The sequence below is a fragment of the Eumetopias jubatus genome, unplaced genomic scaffold (assembly GCF_037043125.1).
Source record: "Eumetopias jubatus isolate StellerSeaLion01/CBP00866 unplaced genomic scaffold, mEumJub1_p1.0 scaffold_2, whole genome shotgun sequence".
In the NCBI taxonomy this organism is placed as follows: Eukaryota; Metazoa; Chordata; class Mammalia; order Carnivora; family Otariidae; genus Eumetopias; species Eumetopias jubatus.
In genome coordinates this window covers 36,768,208-36,791,972 of record NW_028274808.1, presented here as the reverse complement: position 1 = coordinate 36,791,972, position 23,765 = coordinate 36,768,208, and the positions used below count along the sequence as shown (strand labels likewise).

The 23,765-nt window shown below is 36.5% G+C and overlaps 1 protein-coding gene across 1 annotated transcript in view; it reads left to right on the top strand.

Annotated features, from left to right (window-relative positions):
* ADAM18 (ADAM metallopeptidase domain 18) overlaps window positions 1-23,765 on the top strand; it is a 175,822-nt gene that overhangs the window by 24,909 nt on the left and 127,148 nt on the right. The window contains exons 4-7 of the mRNA XM_088021313.1: window positions 13,089-13,167; window positions 13,559-13,635; window positions 14,849-15,026; window positions 20,466-20,531. Of these exons, the coding sequence (XP_087877439.1) occupies window positions 13,089-13,167; window positions 13,559-13,635; window positions 14,849-15,026; window positions 20,466-20,531 (400 nt within the window). The remainder of the gene's footprint in view (window positions 1-13,088; window positions 13,168-13,558; window positions 13,636-14,848; window positions 15,027-20,465; window positions 20,532-23,765) is intronic.

Here is a 23,765-nt window from a genome sequence, read left to right as displayed (position 1 = left end):
ATTTTCTAGCTTGCTATTTTCACATTAAGAAATAAGTTACTTATTTGTAAATCTTCAATTGAGTATAAAGCCACTCAACCGAAGAACTGCAAGTTATATGTTAAATATGCCTGATGTAAAATCAAACTTAGTCACATCAAGTGGTTTTTGGTGGGAAATTCAACTAATGACATAGTTTATGAATGTATTAATTACATCTCTATTTATTTTTAACAACTTTAATGGGTACATTCATATGTCATAAAACTCGCTCGAGTGTATAATTCAATAATTTTTAATAACTGTATGCCGTATTGCAGCCATCCACCATTAATCAGTTGTAGAACATTTCATATCCTACATAGGATCTTCATGCCATTTCACATTCAATCCTTGTTCCCACCCACCACTCCAGGCAACAATCAATCTACTTTCTGTCTCCTAATTTGCAGTTTCCCAACATTTCATGCAAGTGGAATCAAACAGCCTCTTCTCTGCCTGCATCTTTGAAAATATATATTGTAACAACTGCATTTTGTCTGCCTTACATCAGTGTAGTTGAACAAGGCTGAAGAAAACTCCTCACTTAATTTATGACTGTTCTCACCTAATTCATGACCATTAAACATATGTTGGTCTTTAATGTCTATAAAACTCCTTTAAAATGTTTTTTGAGAAGACCATCTTGTTTTTTGATAAGAAACATCTTCATGTTTCTGAATGCCAGTTATTTTTTAGTCTTCATTTTTCTTGACCTAATGGCAGTATTTTGTGTAGCTGATCAGTATGTCCTCCAAAAATACTTTCTTCATTTGGCTTCCAGAACACAGCAGACTTCTGGTTTAATTCTTCCTATTGTGTTTATGCTCTCAGTTTTGTTTGTTTATTTGTTTCATCTTGTTTGTTTTTTAGATTCTTCCCCATCTCTCCAATCTTTTCTTGAATCTTGTTTTTCCCTAGCTACCTTCAATCACCTGATTATTACATCCCCTCTTGCAGCTTTAAATACCATTCATGTATCGATTACTCCCAAGTTATATCTCTACCTTATTCCTCTCCAATGAACACCATATTCATTTATCTGACTGCTTATTTGATATTCAAGTGTTTGATAGAATTCTTATACTTATCATATCCAAAATGTACTTCAGATACTTTTCCAAAACTTATCCTTCCTACAATCATCTCAGTAAATGGCAACTCTAGTTTCTTAAAACAAAACCTTGGATGATAAAAAAAGATGACGGAGGAGTAGGGGACCCTATTCAAACTGGTGCCCATAATTGAGCTTGATATCTACCAGACCACTTTGAACATGCACGAAATCAGCCTGAGATGTAAGAAGATAGATCTGGATCTCTACAAACAGAATATTGTTGGTTTCAAGGTATGAACTGGGGAGCCAGGATTCCATGGGCAGATATCAGAGGATAAACGGAAGGGGGAGGGAGCTGAGCCATCGGGATCCTACACCCCCAGTGAATAATAGTCTCCCATGCTGGGGACAGGGCACAGACTCACAGACCAGTAGCGACAGGGAAGAGATTTTAAAGCAGACCGGAAATGGAAATCCAGAGTGGGACTGCGCATGCAAACTGGGAGCGGCTGGCAGTTTTAGAAGCACAAAAGGCAGAGACATTCCCCAACCTGGAGGCGAGGACTGGGAGCCCTGCTGAGGGGCGCACAACCCGGGACACTGCAGTTTATAGCAGCACAGACAGAAACAGAGATAGTGTGGCCTGGAGAGCTCATTGAAGAGCAGACTGCGAACTCTCTGCTCTGAGGCAGAGGATTGGAAATGGTTTCTTCTGCTCTGAGTCTAGGAAGAGAGGCAGAAAGCCACCAGGAAAGGCCCCAGAAAACTAAAGCCCTAAAAAACCGGTTTTCATTGAGCCTATCCCCACCAGGGACCTTAGGGTTGCCTGAGTAAAAGTGTGGCAGGCCCCTCCACCAGAAGACAGGCTGGGTAAACAAGAGGCCAGCAACCCTAAGGTCCCTATAAACAGATGCATCTTGCTTGCACTGTGGTCAATAATTTGGACTCTGTACATTCCCTCAACCACCCCTCAACAGAATGACTAGGAGGAGGAACTCCCAAAATAGGAAAGATTCAGAGACTATGACTTATGCTACAGATTTACAAATGGATTCAGATATAACCAAGATGTCAGAGATGGAATTCAGGCTAGCAATTGTGAAGACAATAGCTAGAATGGAGAAATCAATTAATGGCAACATAGAGTCTCTAAGGGCAGAAATGAAAGCTGAATTGGCAGAACTTAAAAATGCTATCAGTGAGATCCAATCTAATCTAGATAATCTAACAGCTAGGGTAAGAGAGGCAGAAGAACGAATTAGTGACCTGGAAGACCATTTAACAGATAAAAAGGGAAAAGAGGTGGCCAGGGAAAAACAATTCCGACTCCATGAAAATAGAATCAGAGAAATAAGTGACACCATGAAACATTCCAATGTTAGAATTATTGGGATCCCTAAGGGGGTGGAGAGAGAGAGAGAGGACTAGAAGATATATTTGAACAAATCATAGCTGAGAACTTCCCTAATCTGGGGAATGAGACAAACATTCCTGTCCTAGAGGCAGAGAGGACCCCTCCCAAGATCAAGGAAAACAGGCCAACACCCCAGCATGTAATAGTAAAACTCGCAAATCTTAGAACCAAGGAAACCATCTTAAGGGCAGTTAGGGGGAAGAGGGAGGAACATTAGAATAACATCAGACCTATCCACAGAGACCGGGCAAAGCAGAAAGCCCTGGCAAGACATATTCAGGGTACTAAACAAGAAAAATATGCAGCCAAGAATACTTTTTTTTAAAGATTTTATTTATTTATTTGACAGAGAGATAGACAGAAGAGCACAAGCAGAGGGAATGGCAGAGGGAGAGGGAGAAGCAGGCTCTGCACTGAGCAGGGAGCCTGATGCGGGACTCGATCCCAGGACCCTGGGATCATGACCTGAGCCAAAGGCAGATGTCTAACCATCTGAGTCACCCAGGCGCCCAGCCAAGAATACTTTATCCAGCAAGGCTGTCATTTAGAATGGATGGAGAGATGCAGAGCTTCCATGACCGGCAGAAACTGAAAGAATATGTGACCACTAAGTCAACCCTGCAAGAAATATTAAGGGGGGTTCTATAAAAGAAGAAAGACCCCAAGAGTGATATACAACAGAAATTTACAGAGACAATCTATAAAAACAAGGTCTTCACATGCAACGTGATGACAGTAAATCATATCTTTCAATAATCACTGTCAGTGGGAACAGCCAAAATGCTCCCATAAAACGGCACAGGGTTGCAGACTGGATAAAAAGAAAGGACCCATCCATATGTTGCTTATACGAGACTCATTTTGAACCTAAAGATACATCCAGACTGAAAGTGAAGGGATGGAGATCCATCTTCCATGCCAACGGACCTCAAAAGAAAGCTGGGGTAGCAATTCTTATATCAGACAAATTAGATTTTAAACTAAAGAGTGTAGTTAGAGACACAAAAGGACACTATATCAATCTTAAAGGGTCTGTCCAACAAGGAGATCTAACAATTGTAAATATCTATGGCCCCAACATGGGAGCAGCCATCTACATAAGCCAACTGTTAACCAAAATAGTCATATTGATAACAATACAGTAATTGTAGAGACCTCAATCCTCCACTCTCAGCAATAGACAGATCATCTAAGCAGCAAATCAACAAAGAAACAAGAGCTTTGAATGATACACTGGACCAGATGGACCGCATAGTTATATATATAGAACATCCCACCCCAAAACAACAGAATACTCATTCTTCTCAAGCACACATGGAACTTTATCCAGAATAGATCACATACTGGGTCACAAATTAGGTCTCAACCAATACCAAAATATTGAGATTGTTCCTTGCATATTCTCAGACCATAATGCTTTAAAACTGGAACTTAATCACAAGAAAAAGTTTGGAAGATCTTCAAACACTTGGAAGCTAAAAACCGCTCTCCTCAAGAATATTTGGGTCAACCAGGAAATCCAAGAAGAACTTAAACAATTCATGGAAACCAATGAGAATGAAAATGCATCAGTCAGAAACCTATGGGATACTGCAAAGGGAGTCCTAAGGGTGAAATACATAGCCATCCAATCCTCACTCAAAAAATAGAAAAATCTCGAATTCACCAACTAACTCTACACCTTAAAGAACTAGAGAAAAAGCCACAAATGATGCCTAAGCCACACATTAGAAGAGAAATAATTAAGATTAGAGCAGAGATCAATGAATTAGAAACCAGAAACACAGTAGATCAGATAAATGAAACTAGAAGCTTATTCTTTGGAAGAATTAATAAGATCAATAAACCACTGACCAGACATAGCCAAAAGAAAAGAGAAAGGACCCAAATTAATAAAATTATGAGTGAAAGGGGAAAGATCACGACTAACACCAAGGAAACAGAAACAATTATTGGAAATTATTATCAGAGGGGCGGAGCAAGATGGCAGAGGAGTAGGAGACCTGGATTTCGTCTGGTCTCAAGAATTCAGCTGAATAGGGATAAACCATTCTGAACACCTACAAACTCAACAGGAGATCGAAGAAAAGAATAGCAACACCTCTCTGAACAGAAAAGCAACCACTTTCTGGAAGGTAGGACGTGTGGAGAAGTGAATCCGAGGTGATATTTGGGAGGATAGACAGCGGGGGAGGGGGCCATCGTCGGCCACTTTTGGCAAGTGATAGAGCCATGGAGCACAAAATTGGAACTTTTAGAAGTCTGCTCTGCTGAGGGACACTGCTCCAGTGGCTAAGTGGGGGGTGGAACCCCCGTGGGACAGTGTGGTCTCAGGACCCTCGGGGTCACAGAAAGACTGGGGGTGCCCAAGTGCAGCAGAGCTCCCAGGTATCAGAGCGGGGAAGCCAACTGTAGAGATGGAGCTGAGACTCGTGCTCTCAGCTCGGGGTTGCCATAAACTGTGATCCGCAGCACAGTTTGTGCCACTGCTCCTCCAGCAGGGACCCAACAAGCGGCAGATCTGGGGAGACTCCCCTTCCTCCCCTGGGAGGAGTGGCATGGGAGAGCACCACAGGGATTTGCTGGGTTTTGGAGACTCCATACCGAGTCGGGTGCCAGAGGTAGAAACTGTCCCAGGCCGGGTGAGCACAGAGTGTGGCTGGAAACCGGGGAGATGGGAGTGATTGACTGCTTTTCTCTGGGGGCTCACTGAGGAGCAGGGCCCCAAGTTCTCCGGTGCCCTGGGATGGAGATTGGGAGGCTGCCATTTTCACCACTCTCTTCCTCCAAAGCTGTACGGAAAGCTTGCAGGGAACAAAAGCTCCCAAGAGCAAACCTGAGCAGATTACTTAGCCCGGACGGGCAAGGGTGGGGTAATTCCGCCTCTGGCAAAGACATTTGGGAACCACAGCAACAAGCCCCTCCCCCAGAAGATCAGTAAGAACAGCTAGCCAAGACCAAGTTTACAGATCAATGAGAATGGCAGAACTCCAGTGCTGGGGGAATACTGCATAGAATCTATAGTTTTTAACCATGATACTTTAGTCTTTCAAAGTTAATTTTTTTAAATGTCTTTTTTTCCTTTTTTTCTTTTTTTTAATATTATGTTATGTTAATCACCATACATTACATCATAGATTTTGATGTAGCGTTCCATGATTCATTGTTTGCTTATAACACCCAGTGCTCCATTCAGTATGTGCCCTCTTTAATACACATCACCAGGCTAATCCATCCCCCGGCCCCCCTCCCCTCTAGAACCCTCAGTTTGTTGGTCAGAGTCCATAGTCTCTCATTGTTCATCACCCTCTCTGATTTCCCCCCTTCATTTTTCCCTTCCTGCTATCTTCTTTTTTTTTTTCTTAACATATAATGTATTATTTGTTTCAGAAGTACAGATCTGTGATTCAACAGTCTTGCATAATTCACAGCGCTCACCATAGCACATACACTCCCCAATGTCTGTCCCAAGCCACCCCATCCCTCCCACCTCCCACCACTCCAGCAACCCTCAGTTTGCTTCGAGATTAAGAATTCTTAATATCAGTGAGATCATATGATACATGTCTTTCTCTGATTGACTTATTTCACTTAGCATAATACCCTCCAGTTCCATCCATGTCGTTGCAAATGACAAGCTTTCATTCCTTTTGATGGCTACATAATATTCCATTGTATATATATATATATATCACCTCTTCTTTATCCATTTATCTGTCAATGGAGATCTTGGCTCCTTCCATAGTTTGGCTATTGTGGACATTGCTGCTATAAACATTGGGGTGCATGTACCCCTTCGGATCCCTACATTGTATCTTTGGGGTAACCACCCGCTAGTGCAATTGCTGGATCATATGGTAGCTCTATTTTCAACTTTTTGAGGAATCTCCATTCTGTTTTCCGGAGAGGCTGCACCAGCTTGCATTCCCACCAAAAGTGTAGGAGGGTTCCCCTTTCTCCGCATCCCTGCCAACATCTGTCATTTCCTGACTTGTAAATTTTAGCCATTCTGACTGGTGTGAGGTGGTATCTCACTGAGGTTTTGCTTTGGATTTCCCCGATGTCGAGCGATGCTGAGCACTTTTTCATGTGTCTGGTGGCCATTTGGATGTCTTCTTTGGAAAAATATCTGTTCATGTCTTCTGCCCATTTCTTGATGGGATCATTTGTTCTTTGGGTGTTGAAATTGATGAATTTTTTATAGATTTTGGATACTAGCCCTTTATCTGATATGTCATTTGCAAATATCTTTTCCCATTCTGTTGGTTGTCTTTTGGTTTTGTGGACTATTTCTTTTGCTGTGCAAAAGTTTTTTATCTTATTGAATACCCAGTACTTCATTTTTGCCCTTGCTTCCCTTGCCTTTGGCAATGTTTCTAGGAAGAAGTTGCTGTGGCTGAGGTCGAAGAGGTTGTTGCCTGTGTTCTCCTTTAGGATGTTGATAGACTCCTGTTTCACACTGAGGTCTTTCGACCATTTTGAGTCTATTTTTGTGTGTTGTGTAAGAAAATGGTCCAGTTTCATTCTCCTGCATGTGGCTGTCCAATTTTCCCAACACCATTTGTTGAAGTGACTGTCTTTTTTCCATTGGACATTCTTTCCTGCTTTGTGGAAGATTAGTTGACCATAGAGTTGAGGGTCCATTTCTGGGCTCTCTGTTGTGTTCCGTTGATCGATGTGTCTCTTTTTGTTCCAGTACCATACCGTCTTGATGATGACAGCTTTGTAATAGAGCTGGAAGTCCGGAATTGTGATGCCACCAGCTTTGCTTTTCTTTTTCAACATCCCACTGGCTACAGCATCCTGGGGTCTTTTCTGGTTCCATACAAATTTTAGGATTATTTGTTCCATTTCTTTGAAAAAAGTGGTTGGTATTTTGATAGGGATTGCTTTAAATGTGTAGATTGCTTCACAATATTTGTTCTTCCAATCCATGAGCATGTAATATTTTTCCATTTCTTTGTGTCTTCCTCAATTTCTTTCATGTGTATTTTATAGTTTTCTGAGTAAAGATTCTTTGTCTCTTTGGTTAGATTCATTCTTAGGTATCTTATGGTTTTGGGTGTAATTTTAAATGAGATCAACTCCTTAATTTCTCTTCCTTCTCTCTTGTTGTTAGTGTATAGGCATGCCACTGATTTCTGTGCATTGATTTTCTATCCTGCCACTTTACTGAATTCCTGTATGAGTTGTAGCAGTTTGGGGTGGAGTCTTTTGGGTTTTCCACATAAAGTATCATATCATCTGCAAAGTGTGAGAGTTTGACTACTTCTTTGCCAATGTGGATACCTTTGATTTCTTTTTGTTGTCTGATTGCTGTGGCTAGGACTTATAATACTATGTTGAATAGCAGTGGTGATAGTGGACATCCTGCCGTGTTCCTGACCTTAGTGGTAAAGCTCTCAGTTTTTCCCCATTGACAATGATATTCGCTGTGGGTTTTTCATAGATGGCTTTTATGATATTGAGGTATGTAATCTCTATCTGAAGAGTTTTGGTCAAGAGTTTTGATACTTTGTCAAAAGTTTTTTCTGCATCTATTGAGAGGATCATATGATTCTTGTTCTTTCTTTTCTTAATGTATCACATTAATTCATTTGTGGATGTTGAACCAAACTTGCATCCCAGGGATAAATCCCACTTGGTCCTGGTGAATAATCCTTTTAATGTACTGTTGGATCCTACTGGCTTGTATTTTGATGAGAATTTTTGCATCCATGTTCATCAAGGATATTGGTCTGTAATTCTTTTCAATAGGGTCTTTGGTTTTGGGATCAAGGTAATGGTGGCCTCATAAAACGAGTTTGGATGTTTTCCCTCCATTTCTATTTTTTGGAAATTTCAGAATAGGTATTCATTCTTCTTGAAATGTTTGGTAGAATTCCCCTGGGAAGCCACCTGTCCCTGGGCTTTTGTTTGTTGGAGATTTTTGATGACTGCTTCAATTTCCTTAGTGGTTATAGGTCTGTTCAGGTTTTCTATTTCTTCCTGGTTCAATTTTGGTAGTTGATACATCTCTAGGAATGCATCCATTTCTTCCTTATTATCTAATTTGCTGGCATATAGTTGCTCATAATATGTTCTTATAATTGTATTTCTCTGGTGTTGGTTGTGATCTCTCCTCTTTCATTCATGATTTTGTTGATTTGGGTTATTTCTCTTTTCTTTTTGATAATTCTGGCCAGGGGTTTATCCATCTTGTTAATTATTTCAGAGAACCAGCTCCTAGTTTTGTTGATTTGTTCTACTGTTCTTTTGGTTTCTAGTTCATTGATTTCTGCTCTGATCTTTATTATTTCTTTTTTTTAAAGATTTTATTATTTATTAGAGAGCAAGCGAGAGAGAAACAGCATGAGAGGGGAGAGAGTCAGAGGGAGAAGCAGGCTCCCCACTGAGCTGGGAGCCCGATGTGGGACTCGATCCCAGGACTCCGGGATCATGACCTGAGCTGAAGGCAGTCGCTTAACCAACTGAGCCACCCAGGCGCCCCTGATCTTTATTATTTCTCTTCTCCTGCTGGGTTTAGGCTTTATTTGCTGTTCTTTCTCCAGCTCCTTTAGGTGTAGGGTTAGGTTGTGTATCTGAGACCATTCTTGTTTCTTGAGAAAGGCTTGTATTGCTATATACTTTCCTATTAGTACTGCCTTTGCTGCATCCCAAAGATTTTGAACAGTTGTGTTTTCCTTTTCATTTGTTTCCATGAATGTTTTTAATTCTTTAATTTCCTGTTTCACCCATTCGTTCTTTAGTAGGATGCTCTTTAGCCTCCATGTATTGGAGTTCTTTCCACTTTTTTCTTGTGAATGAGTTCTAGTTTCAAAGCATTGTGGTCTGAACATATGTATGGAATGATCCCACTCTTTTGCAACTGGTTGAGACCTGATTTGTGACCTAGGATTTGATCTATTCTGGAGAATGTGTATTTTGTTGCTTTCAGATGGAATGTTCTGAATAAATCTGTGAAGTCCATTTTGTCCAGTGTGTCATTTAAAGTCTTTATTTCCTTGTTAATCTTTGCTTAGATGATCTGTTCATTTCAGTGAGGGGGGTGTTAAAGTCCCCCACTATTATTGTATTGCTGATGTGTTTTTTTTGCTTTTGTTATTAACTGGCTTATATAATTGGCTGCTCTCATGTTAGGGGCATTGATATTTAGAATTGTTAGATATTCTTGTTGGATAGACCCTTTAAGTAGGATATAGTGTCCTTCCTCATCTCTTATTATAGTCTTTGCTTTAAAATCTAATTCGTCTGATATAAGGATTGCCACCCCAGCTTTCTTTTGGTATCCATTAGCATGGTAAATTGTTTTCCACCCCCTCACTTTCAATCTGGTGGTATCTCTGGGTTTAAAATGAGTCTCTTGCATACAGTATATTGATAGGTCTTGTTTTTTTATCCACTCTAATAGCCTGTGTCTTTTGATTGGGGCATTTAGCCCATTACATTCAGGGTAACTATTGAAAGATATGAATTTAGTGCATTGTATTGCCTGTAAGGTGACTGTTACTATATATTGTCTATGTTCTTTTCTGGTCTATGTTGCTTTTAGGCTCTCTATTTACTTAGAGGACCCCTTTTAATATTTCTTGTATGACTGGTATTGTGTTTACAAATTCCTTTAGTTTTTGTTTATCCTGGAAGCTTTTTATCTCTCCTTCTATTTTCAAGCATAGCCTAGCTGGATATAGTATTCTTGGCTACATATTTTTCTCATTTAGTGCTCCTAATATATCAGTCCAGTCCTTTCTGGTCTGCCATGTCTCTGTGGATAGGTCTGTTGCCAATCTAATATTTCTACCATTGTAGGTTACAGATCTCTTATCCTGAGCTGCTTTTGGGATTTTCTCTTTGTCTCTGAGAGTCATAAGTTTTACTATTAGATGTCAAGGTGTTGACGTATTTTTATTGGTTTTGAGGGGGGTTCTCTGTGCCTTCTGGATTTTGATGCCTGTATCCTTCCCAAATTAGGGAAGTTCTCTGCTATAATTTACTCCAGTATACCTCTGTCACTCCCTCTCTTTCTTCTTCTTCTGTGATCCCAATTATTCTAATATTGTTTTGTCTTATGGCATCATTTATCTCTCGAATTCTGCCCTCATGATGCAGTAGTTGTTTATCTCTCTTTTTCTCAGCTTCTTTATTTTCCATCATTTGGTCTTCTATATCACTAATGCTCTCTTCTGCCTCATTTATCCTAGCAGTTAGAGCCTCTATTTTTGATTGCACCTCATTAATAGCCTTTTTGATTTCGACTTGGTTAGATTTTAGTTCTTTTATTTCTCCAGAAAGGGTTTCTATTATATCTTCCATGCTTTTTTCAAACCCAGCTAGTATCTTTAAAATCGTCATTCTAAACTCTAGTTCCGAAATCTTACTAATGTCCATATTGATTAGGTCCCTGGTAGTCGGTACTGCATCTTGTTCTTTTTTTTTGAAGTGATTTTTTCCATCTTGTCATTTTTTCCAGAGGAGAATAGATGAATGACAGAATGAAATGCTAGCAAGGTAAAAATGACCCCAGAAAAATATACACTAAAGAAATCAGAAGAGATCTGAAACAGGGAAAAGAAAGGGAAATAAAGAAAAAGAAAAAAAGAAAAAGAAAAGATAACAACTAACAAACAAACAAACAAAAACAGAACATGATCAAATATGATCAGGCTGGTGCATAGATCAGTGCCACACAGTAGATTTGGGTGTATTTTGGTCTGTTAGGAGAAAGTGCCTCCCAACGTTTTAAAGAAAGAAAAGCTTATATATGTACAAAAATAAGAGTAAATATGATGAAGGGATGGAATATGACTGTAAAGATGAAAATTATAAAAGATTTTATAAGTGGAATTGATAAAATAAGAAGTCGGTTGAAAAAAGAAAGAAGAGGATTGAAAAAAAAAAGGGAGAGAATGTGATCAGGCAGGAGTCTAGAACAAAGCCATACACTAGAGATTTAAGGTATATTTTGGTCTGTTAGAAGAAACTGTATCCCTAAATTTTAAGAAGAAAACAACATATGTAAACCAAAAATAGGATTAACTAACCTGAAGGGATAGAATATGACTCTAAAAATGAAAAATAAAAAAGATTTTTAAAAAGGGATCGATAAAATGTTGGTTGAAAAAGGGAAAAAGGAAAATTAAAAAGAAACAGAAACCATGAATTCCTTGTGGAATATTCCCCTAGTGCTGGAGTTCTGCTGTTCTCAGACTTCCAAAAGTTCCGATTTTGTGCTCCACTCTCTGTCACTTGCCAGTAGCAGCTGACGGAGGCCTCCCCCCCCGCCATCTATCTTGCCGAATATCACCTCAGATTCACTTCTCCGCATGTGCTACCTTCCAGAAAGTGGTCGCTTTTCTGTTCAGAGTGTTGCTGCTATTCTTTTTTTCGATTTCCTGTTGAGTTTGTAGGTGTTCAGAATGGTTTGATCCCTATCTAGCTGAATTTCTGGGACCAGATGAAATTCAGGTCTCCTACTCCTCCGCCATCTTGCTCCTCCCTCTCCTTCAAAATATATTTGTAATTGCACCTCCACCACTGCTACTGTCTTTGTTCAAGTCACTATCATATCTTGCCTAGATGACTGTAATAGCCTAATTGCTCTCTCTGCTTATTTGCCCTACAGATAATTCTCAACACAGCATTCAGTCTGATTCTATTAAAATGTTGGTCTGAGGGATGCCTGGCTGGCTCAGTCAGAAGAGCATGTGACTCTTGAGCTCAGTGTTATGAGTTTAAGTCCCATATAGGGTATGAAGATTACTCAAGTAAATAAAAATTTAAAAAAATAACAAAATATTGGTCTGGTCCTATCATATATCTGTTCAAAATCTAATGACTTCTCATCTCTGTGATGCCATCTCTTACTACTATCTCTCATCTTCAATCAACCTTACATTCCAGGCATATCACCCCCTAGCTGTTCTTTATATACAGAAGGCATATTTTGGCCTCAGCATCTTTTCATTTTCTCCTAACTCTGTCTCAAATAACATATCTGTGCAAATCCATGTGGCTTGTTTTCAGGCTCAGTCTATTCAGTGAGGTTTTTTATGCCATCCTATCTACACTTTGCAACCAACTTCCCTCACCCAGACTTATTTATAACATTTAACATCTAACATGCTAGCAGTATATGTCTCTCTGACATATGGGATGAAGGGATATTCTATCCCTTCAGATTAGTTAACCCTATTTTTGGTATATATATGTTGTTCTCTTCTTAAAATTTAGGGATACAGTTTCTTCTAACAGACCAAAATATACCTTAAATCTCTAGTGTATGGCTTTGTTCCAGACTCCTGCCTGATCACATTCTCTCCCTTTTTTTTTTTGTCATGAAGACCAGTGTTTTTGTCTTTTGTTTGCTGCTGTATCCCAATGCTTAGAAGAGGATCTGTCAATAAGTTCCTAGGAAATGTTTGTTGATAAAGACATATATAGGCCCACAGGTTAATATCTGATAGAGAGGCCCAGTCTGCTCTAATTAAATTGTATTATTATATGAATCCTATATATTTCACATTTATTTTTATTTTGACGTTTATATTCATATTAAATTCATGACTCAAACATTTTTTTTTTAATTTTTGTTTTTCTTAGCTCATTCTTATCCCAGAACTTTTTGGTTTATACATATAATGAAACTGGATTTTTGCATTTAGAGTCTTCATATTTTAAGGTAAGCTCTAGATGTCTTAGATATTTGTTATCATATAGTTTTTTATTGAAGTGGCCATATCACTACCATTGGGATATATTTGTTCTATGACAATTTAATACAAATATTTCATTCTGTATAATTATGACCCTGTTATGTTGTTGTACATAAAAGTGGTACATGATAGAGATAAAACCCAGGCTGAAAGAATATTTATTGGCACCTTGGTGGTACAAAATAAAGAGGATTGTCAAAAAGCCTTTTTCCTTGAAAATCTGCATTAACAAATCTATATGATACACAGTCTTGTTATTTTCAATTATTTTTAACATTTTTAATCTTCTCTAATGTTAGCAAATACATTTTTATTCATAAAGAATTTATTTACTTACTTTTCTATATTGTTTTTCAGATGCATTGTCATTACCAAGGATATATTGCAGATATTCCAAATTCACTTACAACACTCAGCATCTGTTCTGGACTCAGGTAATAGGATCTTACATGATACTTACACATGGAAAACTTTAAAATGAAACTTAGTGGCTAGCAGACATAAATCTGGGAATTTTAAGGGGAATCCAAATCTGAAAGTTTCCTTTATGATGGCCTTACTTTTTAATATCAATATTAGCAGCTGAACTTTAGTGTCCATTCAAATGAAATTGTTCCAGGGAATCCTGACTGGAGGTGTTTTTTTCAAGATACTGTGCAAAAGGGGATAGTTTCAGTAAAGGAAACTTTAGAACTAAATAATATCATTGCGTTATCTTTCAATTATCTCAAATAGTTATGGAAAATGATATAAATTAATCATTTCAATATGCACATACTATATGCTTTCAGTTTAGGTGCACTCAGTATCAGATAAAAAAAACCAAAAAACAAAACAACTAATTAAGAAGGTCCCTCAGAGGTAAAAGGGCAGGGATAAGTGATTTTCATCAGTGATGGTGGCAAGAGAAAGGTATTAAGTTTATTAGAGGAAGACTGATCCAGAGCAAAGGAAAAAAAAACTCTCCCTAACTTCCTTTTGGTTTTGGTTGCCTGACTTCTAGAATTTACTCATGTCCACTCAGAAAAAATTGACATTCATTTAATGTGGTTTTCATAGATATCCACCTCTTTAATTATACACTCTATATACCTGCTTTTCCTTATTCTAAACTCTGTAAGAACATGAACTTTATTCTTGGAATTCTCAACAAGTGATTGATTTTCAACAAATACTTGGTCTTAACTAATGTATCTTGAATAAATATGACTACTATACACGTAATATAAAATACTTTGCAATATATTTTATTATTTAATATATGAGCAAAACTAAGGTAGATGTGATATCTCAGTTACTAATGGTAAACCAGAAAAAATGGGAAAATAAAGTGTGTTTATAATGTGTTCCTTACTATATTTCAAACTGGAATTTCTATTGATTTCTTCTCTATAATTTCCAATCCTTTGTTGACATTCTTTATTCATTGAGACATCATTAAACTATTTCCCTTTAGTTGTATATATATGGTTTCTTTTAGCTCTTTGAAATTATTTAAATACCTAGTTTAAAGTATATAAATTTAATTCTTTAAATTTTTTAAGTTTTTTTCACATTTTAGAGTATAGCTTTTTTTTTTTTTTTTAGAGTATAGCTTTGATGGGATCATTTGTAGGGTTTTTATATCATTGCTTTCTAAATATTCAGGGGATTCCTTCAGTTTGAAAACATCAGCTATGGAATTGAGCCATTGGAATCTTCAGCACGATTTGAGCACATAATTTATCAAGTGAAAAATGAGAATCCAAATATACCACTGTTGGCAGAAAATTACAGAAATATTTGGCAGAAAGACCAACCTTACAAAGATAATTTAAGCTCACAGGTAACATGATAATTCTGATGTTATGACATACTGTGAAATTACTTATGTAGAATTTTGTTGATTGTGGAAAGGAGCTACTTAACTGTGGAGTAGAAATATCTAATTTGATATCTTCTTTCTGCACTTTTAAATAAAACATCCATATTCCATCTAAAATATATGAAAAATTACACAATAATGTATTTCAGGCTTTTTATAATGTATTATGTTACATTTCTTACTTTAACAAAAATGCAGATTATTGAGTAAAATTTAGAAATATAGGAAGAATGAAGTCACTATATAAAGACAATAAAATAAGTTAAATTACCACTAGCTTGTTAAAATTATTTTTAATATTTTTATATATAGCTTTATGTACTACTAGAACATATCTTTCTAAAATTGATAATCATTTGTATATTATTAAACTCTTAATTTACCTGTTGGCTGTATATAGAGTTCTTGTTTGACAGATGTTTTTCTTTCATCATTTGGAATATTTTAATTCACTGTCATGGCCTCCATGATTGCTAATGAAAAATTAGCTGCCATTAATCTTATGGAGGATTCCTTGTACACGATGTGTCCCTTCTCTGTTGCTTCTTCCAAGTTTCTCTCTTTATCTTTGGCTTACAGCACTTTTTTTATAATGTGTCTTTGAGTGGTTCTTTTTGAGTTTATCTAAATTGGAGTTGACTGAGCTTCTTTTTTTGTACATTAATGTTTTTCACCTAATTTGTGAAATTATGGGCCACTAGTTCTTTGAATATTTTTTGGCCCTTTTATCTATCTCCTCACTTTCTGATACTTCCATTATGTGTATGCTTGATAATGCACCATAGGTCTATTAGGTTTTGTTTATTTTGCTCCATTCTTGTTTCTTTCTCTTCTTTAGATTGTATAATCTCAATAGATCTATCTTCAGGTTCCTTGATTCTTTCTTCTGTCTGCCCATATCTGATGTGGAGCCACTCTAATGGGTATTTTATTTCAGTTGTATTTTTCAATACCAGAAATTCTATTTACTTCTTTTTAATTTTTTGCCTTTATTGATATTCCATATTTAGTGAGGCATTATTATAATATCCTCCTTCAGTTATTTATACATAACTTCTTTAGCTCTTTGAAATGACTCAAAATACCTGAAGCATTTTTCTAGTAAGTCCAATGTCTGATCATCCTCAAAGACAGTTTCTATTGATGATCTTTTTCCTGTATATGGGTCAAACTTTAGGTCTTTTTCATGTCTCATAATTTTTTGAAAACTGAAACTAGTCACTCCAAATAATACAGTGTGATAACTCTGGAAATCAGATCCTGCTCCATCAAATATTATTGCTATTCATTGCAGTTGTTATTTGTCTTGTAAATTTTAACTGGTTCTCTAAAATGTGTATTCTGTGTTGTATGTAACCACTGAAGTCTCTATTCTGTTATCTTTTCAGTGTGTTAATGATCAGAGTTCTTTAATTGCTTGGAAACAATAGGTTTCCCAGTTCTTACTGAGAGTCTCTCTGTACCTGTTGGAGCATGACTTTGTCACTCAGTCAGGCAGTTAACAACTGCACCTTTCCTTTCACTTTCTGCTTGCACAGAGCCTCGAGATCAATCAGAGGTGAGAGTTTAGGGTCTTTTCAGGTCTTTCCTTAAGTATGTGTACAGACTTGAGAATGCACTTAGCCTGATACATGTGTGTGGTCTGCTAGATTCCCAGAAATTTATCATAGCTTTTCAAAGCTCTGTTTGAATATCTTATTATCCAGGTTTCTTCTAAGTCTTTTTATTGGTCTACTGTTTGCCCCATGGTCATTCACTGCTCCAGACAACTGTAAAGTTTCAAAAAATTGCCTATAATTGTTTAAAACAAATGCCTTTGGAAAAAGGGCTTTTCACACTGTGTAAAATTTAGGTCAATATTGACAAACAAAATAGGTCTTTTAGGAACAAAATAGGTTAGGTCATGACATTTCTTTGGAAATGAGATTTTGAAGATGTTCCAGCCATATTCTGCTTTTTCTGGAGGTTGCCAGTGTACTGGTATTCACTGCAGATTTGAGCTATTAGTTTTCAACTAATGGGAGAAAATATTAGAGTGAATCCAAATTCCACAAATACCATTATTTTTACCCAGATCAGTTATTTTTCTTGAATAAACACTCCCTTGAAGGCTGCAAGACATTTATTTCTAGAGATCTGAAAAAAAAGTTGATTCTAACAACTTTTTCCAGTTCTCTTGTTGGTTTTATGTAGGGAGAATTTTTAGTGGTTCTCAACCTGATTTTAATTGATGTATTTTTATTTCTTCAGTTTTATATACCATGTATTTATAATCTTTTAATGTACCATTTTTAAATTTACCTTGTTATTCTTCCATTGACCCATGGGAAATTTAGAAATGTGCATAATTGGACATTTTCTAGATATCTTTCTTGGTACTTATTTTTAACTGATTTTCATCATGTTCAGATAGTGCATTTGACTTTAGTATATGTGTTTATCTATCCTGCAGTTGTTTTGTGTAGTGTTTTACAGATGTTCATTAGGACAATTTGTTTGTATTCTTCAAAATTTCTGTTTTCCACAATTTTTTCTTGTAGGAATTTTGTAGTTTATGTCTGCTGTCCTCCTTTGGGGCATTTTTGAGCTTTGTTCTGTATTTTTCATTTTTACATGAGATATCATTATTAATTCTTATTTAAAGTAATAGAAGATATATTTGCTGAACTTTCACTAGACAGTACTGTAACCAATAAAAAGCATTGAATTTTCAGTGAAAAATCTCTCAAACACAAAATCTCTCTGGTGTAGATGGTTTTATGTAAAATTTATAATACATGTTAAAAGAAGATATAATGCCAATTCTGTACAATTTCTCCAGCAAAAATTAAGAGGAGTAAACATTTTACAACTAACTTTGTGAGGACAATATTGTCCTGATACTAAAACTGTATGACAGTACAAAACAAACAAACCCATAGACCATATGAATATAGATGTAAATATTCTGAATAAAATACTATCAAAAGTAATTGAGTAATTTATTAAAAGGATTGCACACTATGATTAAGCATTGTTTATCCAGTGATGGAAGTCTGGTTCAGTATTTGAAAATATACCGAAATTATCTATCATTTAACTAGATTAAAGAAGAAAAGGTGCAGAAAAATAGGACAAAATTCAATTCAAAATTCATTTATGATATAAATTCTCAGTGATGTCGGAAACTTGTTCTAGTGATAAAAAATAATCCTATAAAAGCAGATAGCAGTCTCTGGTCCACCCCATTTGACAGACAACTAAATCTTCTGGTTCAGTGCCAGCCGCGTCCCCGAGACACAATGGTGAAGGTCAGAGTAAATGGATTTGGCAGTACTGGGCTCCTGGTCACCAGGGCTGCTTTTAACTCTGGCAAAGTGGATATTGTGGCCATCAGTGACCCCTTCATTGACCTCAACTACATGGTCTACATGTTCCAATATGATTCCACGGCAAATTCCACAACACAGTCAAGGCCGAGAACGGGAAACTTGTCATCAATGGAAAGTCCATCTCCATCTTCCAGGAGGGAGATCCCGCCAATGTCAAATGGGTTGATGCTGGTGATGAGTATGTTGTGGAGTCCACTGGGGTCTTCACAACCATGAGAAGGCTGGCGCTCACTTGAAGGATGGGGCCAAGAGGTTCATCATATCTGCTCCTTCTGCTGATGCCCCCATTTTCATGATGAGTGTGGACCATAAGAAGTGACAACTCCCTCAAGATTTTCAGCAATGCCTCCTGTACCACCAACCACTTGGCTTCTCTGGCCAAGGTCATCTGTGACAACTTTGACATTGTGGAGGGACTCATGACCACCGTCCATGCATCACTGCCAACCAGAAGACCGTGGACAGCCCCTCTAGGAAGCTGTGGCCTGATGGCCAAGGGGCTGCCCAGAACATCATCCCTGCTTCCACCAGTGCTGCCAAGACTATAGGCATGGAAATATAGAAAATAACTGCTGGAACTAAGTGAAATCAATGAAGTCACAGAATACTTGATCAAGATACAAAAATCAACCATTTCTACATATTACCAATGGATATGTGGAAACTATAGGAAAAATGTATAACATTTTCAATCACTGAAAGAATAAAATGATACCTTAGTCATTTTAGGCTGCTATAACAAATTACTGTAGACTAGTGGCTTAAACAACAAACATTTATTTCTCACAGTTCTGGAGACTGGAAGTCCAGAATTAGGAGCATGTTCAGATTTTTGGTGAATGTCCTCTTCCTGGTACATAGAGGCCTGTCTTCTTGCTGTATCCTCATATGGTGGAGAGACAACTAGCTAGCTCTTGGTCCCTTCTTATAAGGGCACTAATCCCATTCTTGAGGGCTCTAGCCTCATGACCTAAATAACTTCCAAAGTTCCCACCTCCAAATGGGAGTGTTTTAACATATGAATTTGGGGGGAACACATACATTGCAAGTAGATATATAGCAAAACATGTACAGGTTTTGTATATTGAAAAGTACACAATGTTGATGTAAAAAATCAAATGTAAATAAATCAAAGAAGACATTAAGAAATGAAGATACATACCATGGAATGGAAGACTCAGCATAATAAATATTCCATTTTTCCCCAAGTTAATGTATAGGTTTAACATAATTCCTCCAAAATCCTAGCAAGAATTTTTATAGCTACATATAAACTTGGTCTAAAAGGTATATGGAAAGTCCAAGAAACTTGGATCAGGGAAGAAATATAGAAATTTTTTGAAATTTCTATATGTAAAGCGGAATTTCAGTGTCTTAGAAATACAGCTCATAAAAAATTACCATTGAAGTGTTAATTAATGATAAAATAAATTGATGATATATAGCTGACTGGCTTGACACTATCAAGAATTATTACATCATACCAAATGGGACACAGTCTATACTGAGACTACAGAATTACTTCTTATATCACTCATTTTGTTCTTTCTTGTGTACCCATATGGTTAATAGTATAAAGTATACTATTTACCCAAATTTCTGTGTAGACTAAGAATTCTCAAATATTTCTTATGTTTTTCTGTGAATGAATTAAAAACTTCCAGTGCCTCATGGTTGGTATTACATAGTCTTTAGGAGGGCAGTGTGTGAAGAATTTTCAAATGTGAACTGGTAATGTAGGTTTGCAATGAGATGAAGACAACAGAATGTTTATCTTTATATTCATTTTCTTTCTCATTCAGTATTAATAGAGAGTACCTAAGCTCTTATATTACTCCAGCAAGCTCACTGGGACTCTTTTAAACCTGGAATATATTTTCAAATGAAATTTTCTGATTTGTAATTAATTTTTATATTTAATTCCTCATGAAGTTTTTGTATGTGTTCCCCTTCTATGCATGTTACTCTTTGCACTTAACAAATTCAATACCTGTTAACATTTGATAAATCCTTTTTTTTTTCCCTTCAGGAAACAAATCTTTCAAAACTATTACCCCAATACCTAGAAATTCACATTATAGTAGAAAAAGCTTTGGTAAGTAAACTTTTACTTCCCTCCTTCCCTCTCTCATTCCTTCTTTCTCTCTTCTCTTTCTTTCTTTGAACTCAATGAAATAATTTTTTTCTTAACTTTAAAAACATAATGTAATTTTTAAACTATTTCCAAGTAAAGATATTCTATTTTAGTTGTTACTGTTATAACTAAAAGCCCAAACTGGCCTAGAATGCCTTACACTATCTACCCTGCCCCCATCCTCAGCTTAGCCCAGTCTCTCCTTGACCTCACTTTCTAGCAGCTTTGACCTTCCCTTAACCTGCTCTAATCTCTCTGGTCACATTACATTTTTAAGCATACCAGATGCTTACCTTCTTGCCAATTTACTTAATGTTTTCTAACTTTACTGAGAAATAATTAACAAACATAATTGTATATATTTTAAGGGTAAAATGTGATGATTTGATATACATTGTGGATTGATTGCCAAGACTAAGATAATTAACACATCTATTACCTAACATAGTTATTTTTTTTTATGTGTCTGTGTGTGTATATGCACAAGCCTGTGTGGTAAGAACACTTAAGATCTAGTCTCAGCAACTTTCAAGTATACAATATCATATTGTCACCATGCTGTATGTTAGATCTTCAGAATTTATTCTTTCTTATGACTGAAAGTGTATACCCTTTGACCAATATCTCTCCATTTCCCCTCCCTCCAGCCACTGGCAACCACTATTCTATTTTCTCTTTTCTTTCTTTCTTTTTTTAATTTTACGTATAATTGATACCATACAGTTTTTGTCTTTCTCTGTCTAGCTTATTTCACTTAGTGTAATGTGCTCCAGGTTCATCATGTTTTGCAAATAGATTTCCTTCCTTTTTATGACTAATATTCCATTGTGTGTGTGTGTATGTGTGTGTGTGTGTGTGTGTATCACCTTTTTTATCCATTCATCTGTTGATGGACATTTAGGTAGTTTCCATATCTAATCTGTTATGAATAATGCTGCATTGAACATGGGAGTGCAGATATCTCTGAGATACTTATTTTGTTTCCTTAGTATATATACCCTGAAATGGAACTGCTGGATCACATGGTAGTTTTACTTTTAACTGTTGAAGGAACCATCATACTGTTTTCCATAATGGCTATACCAATCTACATTCTCACCAACAGTGTAGAAGGATTTCTTATTCTTCATATTCTTTTTTTAAAAGCTATGTAAATAAACATATTTATTTGACAGAAAGAGAGAGAGCAAGCACAAGCAGGGGGAGTGGCAGAGGGAGAGGGAGAAGCAGGCTCCCCACTGAGTAGGGAGACCGATGTAGGGCTCTATCCCAGGACACGGAGATCATGACCTGAGCTGAAGGCAGACACTTAACCAACTGAGCCACCCAGGTGTCCCAGGATTTCCTATTCTTCACATTTTTGCCAACAGTTGAAATCTCTTGTTTTTTGGATAATAGACATTCCAACAGGTGTATGGTGATATCTCATTGTGGTTTTGATTTGCATTACCTTGATGAATAATGATGTTGAGCACCTTTTCGTGTACCTGTTGATCATTTGTATGTCTTCTTTAGAAAAATATCCATTTGGTAGACATAATTTCTTTTGAATATCTACCTAGGAGTGAAATCCTTATGTCATAGGGTTAGTATATGATACTTTAGGAGATATTGACAGTTTTCAAAAAAGATTATAACAATTTGTTCTCCCATCAACAATTTACGAAAGATCCATATCCCCACAAACAATTGGTATTAATAGTCTTTTTTAAATTTTAGCTATTCTGGTATATGTATAATGAGATCATATTGTGGTTTCTATTAGCATTAACCTGATGACTAATGAGTTTGAAAACATTTGATGATATTCTCTTTAAGAGAAAATATGTGCTTTCCATTTTATTTATTTATTTATTTTATTTGAGACAGAAAGAGAGATAGAGAGAATATATAGGGGAGGAGCAGAGAGAGAGACTCTTGAAATAGACTCCCTGCTGAGTGTGGAGCCCAATACGGGGCTTTATCCCACAACCCATGAGATCATGACCTGAGCTGAAACCAAGAGCTGGACACTTAACCAACTGAGCCACTCAGGTGCCCCTTCTCATTTTAATATTTTTATTAATGTTTTGTGGGATTTTATTTATTTTGAATATTAATTTTTTGTCAGATGGTATATTGGGGATATCTTTCCAGTTTGAGTCTTGTTTTTTCACTCTCTGAATGGTGTATTTTTTTTAAGACTTTATTTATGTATTTGACAGAGAGAGAGAGAGCACAAGCAGGGGGAGCAGGAGAGGGAGAAGCAGGCTCCCACTGAGCAGGGAGCCCAATGTGTGGCTCGATCCCAGGACTCTGGGATCATGACCTGAGCCAAAGGCAGTTGCTTAACCAATTGAGCCACCCAGGCACCCCTTAATGGTGTCTTTTGATGGACATATTTCTTAATTATTATGCATCTAAATCCAATATATGATTTTTATCATTATCTTTTCCTTTTAAGAAATATTTTCTTACTCCAAGGACATAGATATTTTTACTTTTGTTTTGGAATTTATTTTTATTTACCTTTTCACATACACTTTTATGATCATCTCTAGTTGATAAAAATGTGTGGTGTGAGGTAGGGGTTAAAGTTTATTTTTTCCATATTCACTTGCTCCAACACTATCTAGAAAGACCTGTCTTATCTCATTCAATTGTGCTGGCAATTTTTAAAAAGTCAAGTAATGGAATATGTACAGCCTATTTCTCAAATCTCTGTTTTCTTTTCTCCCCACTGGCTAATTTATATTTTGTTGAATACGGTACAGTGTAGAAATACTTTATATGCTTTATTGTCTTAGCTTGGCTCTCTAATACATATGAATGTATTGTGTATATTCCTAACTTCCCCCCCTACATTATAAAGTAGCTATTTTATATACTACTTAATCATTATATTTTACTCATTTTACAAACCATGGATTTTTTTTTTACTTAATATTCTGTTTAGGATTTTAGGGTTTATGTTTAGGAAATAATGATATGCAATGTCCTTCCTTATAATGTTTCATTTCATTGTATTAAGCTTACACAAGCCTCATAAAATGAGTACTGTGTTTTGTTCAAGACTTTATACATTATGGGTTTGATCTCTTCCATATGTATTTGGAAGCATTCACATTTGAAGCCATGTAGATCTTAAGTTTTCTTAAAGGGAATATTTTTAAGTACTGATTTAATTGCTTTGGCATATGTAAAGTAGTTCAGATT